Genomic DNA, 1552 nt, shown 5'->3' on the forward strand with positions numbered 1-1552 from the left:
CTAGACATTGACGAGAACATGTTCCCAAATCGCAAATCACGAGAGGAAATGGTCACTTGCAGTACGCCCGTGTTCTGTTGCTAGTTATCACGTGCACTGAAGACTGAGTGCGTCTATAACGCTGTAAAATCTGACACCACAAACCTCGAAGCTACATAGCGCCAACCTAGAACCCTGGCCATGCCTAGTGCTCCTGACTCAGTATCGCAGCTTCTATGTCGCATTGGCACAGCCCGGCTGATGTACGCCAAAGAAGTGATGGCACGAGTCGCACTCGTTCTGGCCATGGAAGAGAGGATGGTCGTTTGCAACGATGAAGCGCTCTAGCGCGGCATCGACATCAGCCTCCATAGAGCCGCGGAAGGCGATGCCGTCGTAGATCGCCTCGACTCTGTCCTGAACGTCGCGGGTGAGGTAGGCGAAGACGTACATCTCGCCGGTCGACCGCTTGCGACAGTACCGCACTACGACTTGATTAGTACGTCACTAGTTTCAAGAGATCCTTGGAGACTTACGGCCTGCATAATCGACGAAGAGCCAGTCGACAACCTCACCCGCGTGGACCTGGACCTTCTGACAATTGGCACCACACCCCACCAAGTCATTGACGATGGTCACTGGTGGGATGTGGACGAACTGAGCCGCGGGAGGATGGTCTTGGATAGCCTGGGCGACGATTGTACGCGGTCTACCATCGGCCAGGATGATGGTACTAGACTCGAGCATGTTCCTCAACACGGACTGCGAAAACGGCACGTAGTGTACGCGAGTGTTCACCACAGCCTTGATGATATTCACATCTAGGAACAGGTCAGATCAGACGGTCTTATCGAATGATCCATATTGTACTTACCGCTGTCGAGGAGGTTAGGCGTGACACCGCAGGTGACGAAGTCTCCCTGTGGGATGGTGACGGTGTCACCAGCCATAGTGTAACATCTCAAGCTCATGCCCATGACATGGCGTGAGTATGGAATGAAGGTCGCTGCTGAACGGTCCTCGGAACCTGCAACGTCCTGGAAGAGTCGCGCACCTTCAGCAGTCGTGGAGCACTGCTTCTCCAGATGATCGAGTTTCGCTGCGTAGACGAACGTGCCACCTGGAAGACCAACTTGCCGCCAATCTGGTTGCGTTAATCGTGAGCGGACTCGAAAGATAGGGAGCGCTGAGTCTTACCTCGGTCAACGCTAGGTCCGAGGACAACTCGAGTGTCGTGAGGAACTTGATATTTGCCTCCGCCAACCAGCAACACCGTTGGCAGGCCTTCGGGTGCTTTGACGAACAGCATGGGTGTAAATTGCTTTGCCATGGCGGCTTCGTAGTACTCGAATACGTCCATCGCAGGGGCCAGAGGGATTGTGATGGTAGTTCGGGGCGGAGTCTGCGGTAGCAGAGGGAGGTTTGTAGTTGGTTTGATGATTGAAGCCGGTAGATTGGAGATTGACACAGTTGTGAGTGTTTGTCGCGACGATGTGGTGGTATTCCTGTCGATGTTGTATAAAAGTAATTGCGACACCATACTCCTCCGACTTAAGTGCAGGCTGCAAATTGA

General features: G+C 53.6%; 1 protein-coding gene across 1 annotated transcript; it reads right to left on the minus strand.

Annotated features, from left to right (window-relative positions):
• Positions 1–213: 213 nt before the first annotated feature.
• CLAFUR5_07688 (uncharacterized protein) lies at positions 214–1339 on the minus strand (the record flags this gene model as incomplete). Its single annotated transcript, XM_047906836.1, has 4 exons — positions 214–464; positions 516–800; positions 854–1123; positions 1177–1339. The coding sequence occupies 4 exons, from the start codon at positions 1337–1339 to the stop codon at positions 214–216; spliced, it is 969 nt and encodes a 322-aa protein (XP_047763885.1).
• Positions 1340–1552: the final 213 nt, after the last annotated feature.

The sequence above is a fragment of the Fulvia fulva genome, chromosome 6 (assembly GCF_020509005.1).
Source record: "Fulvia fulva chromosome 6, complete sequence".
Classification (NCBI taxonomy): Eukaryota; Fungi; Ascomycota; class Dothideomycetes; order Mycosphaerellales; family Mycosphaerellaceae; genus Fulvia; species Fulvia fulva.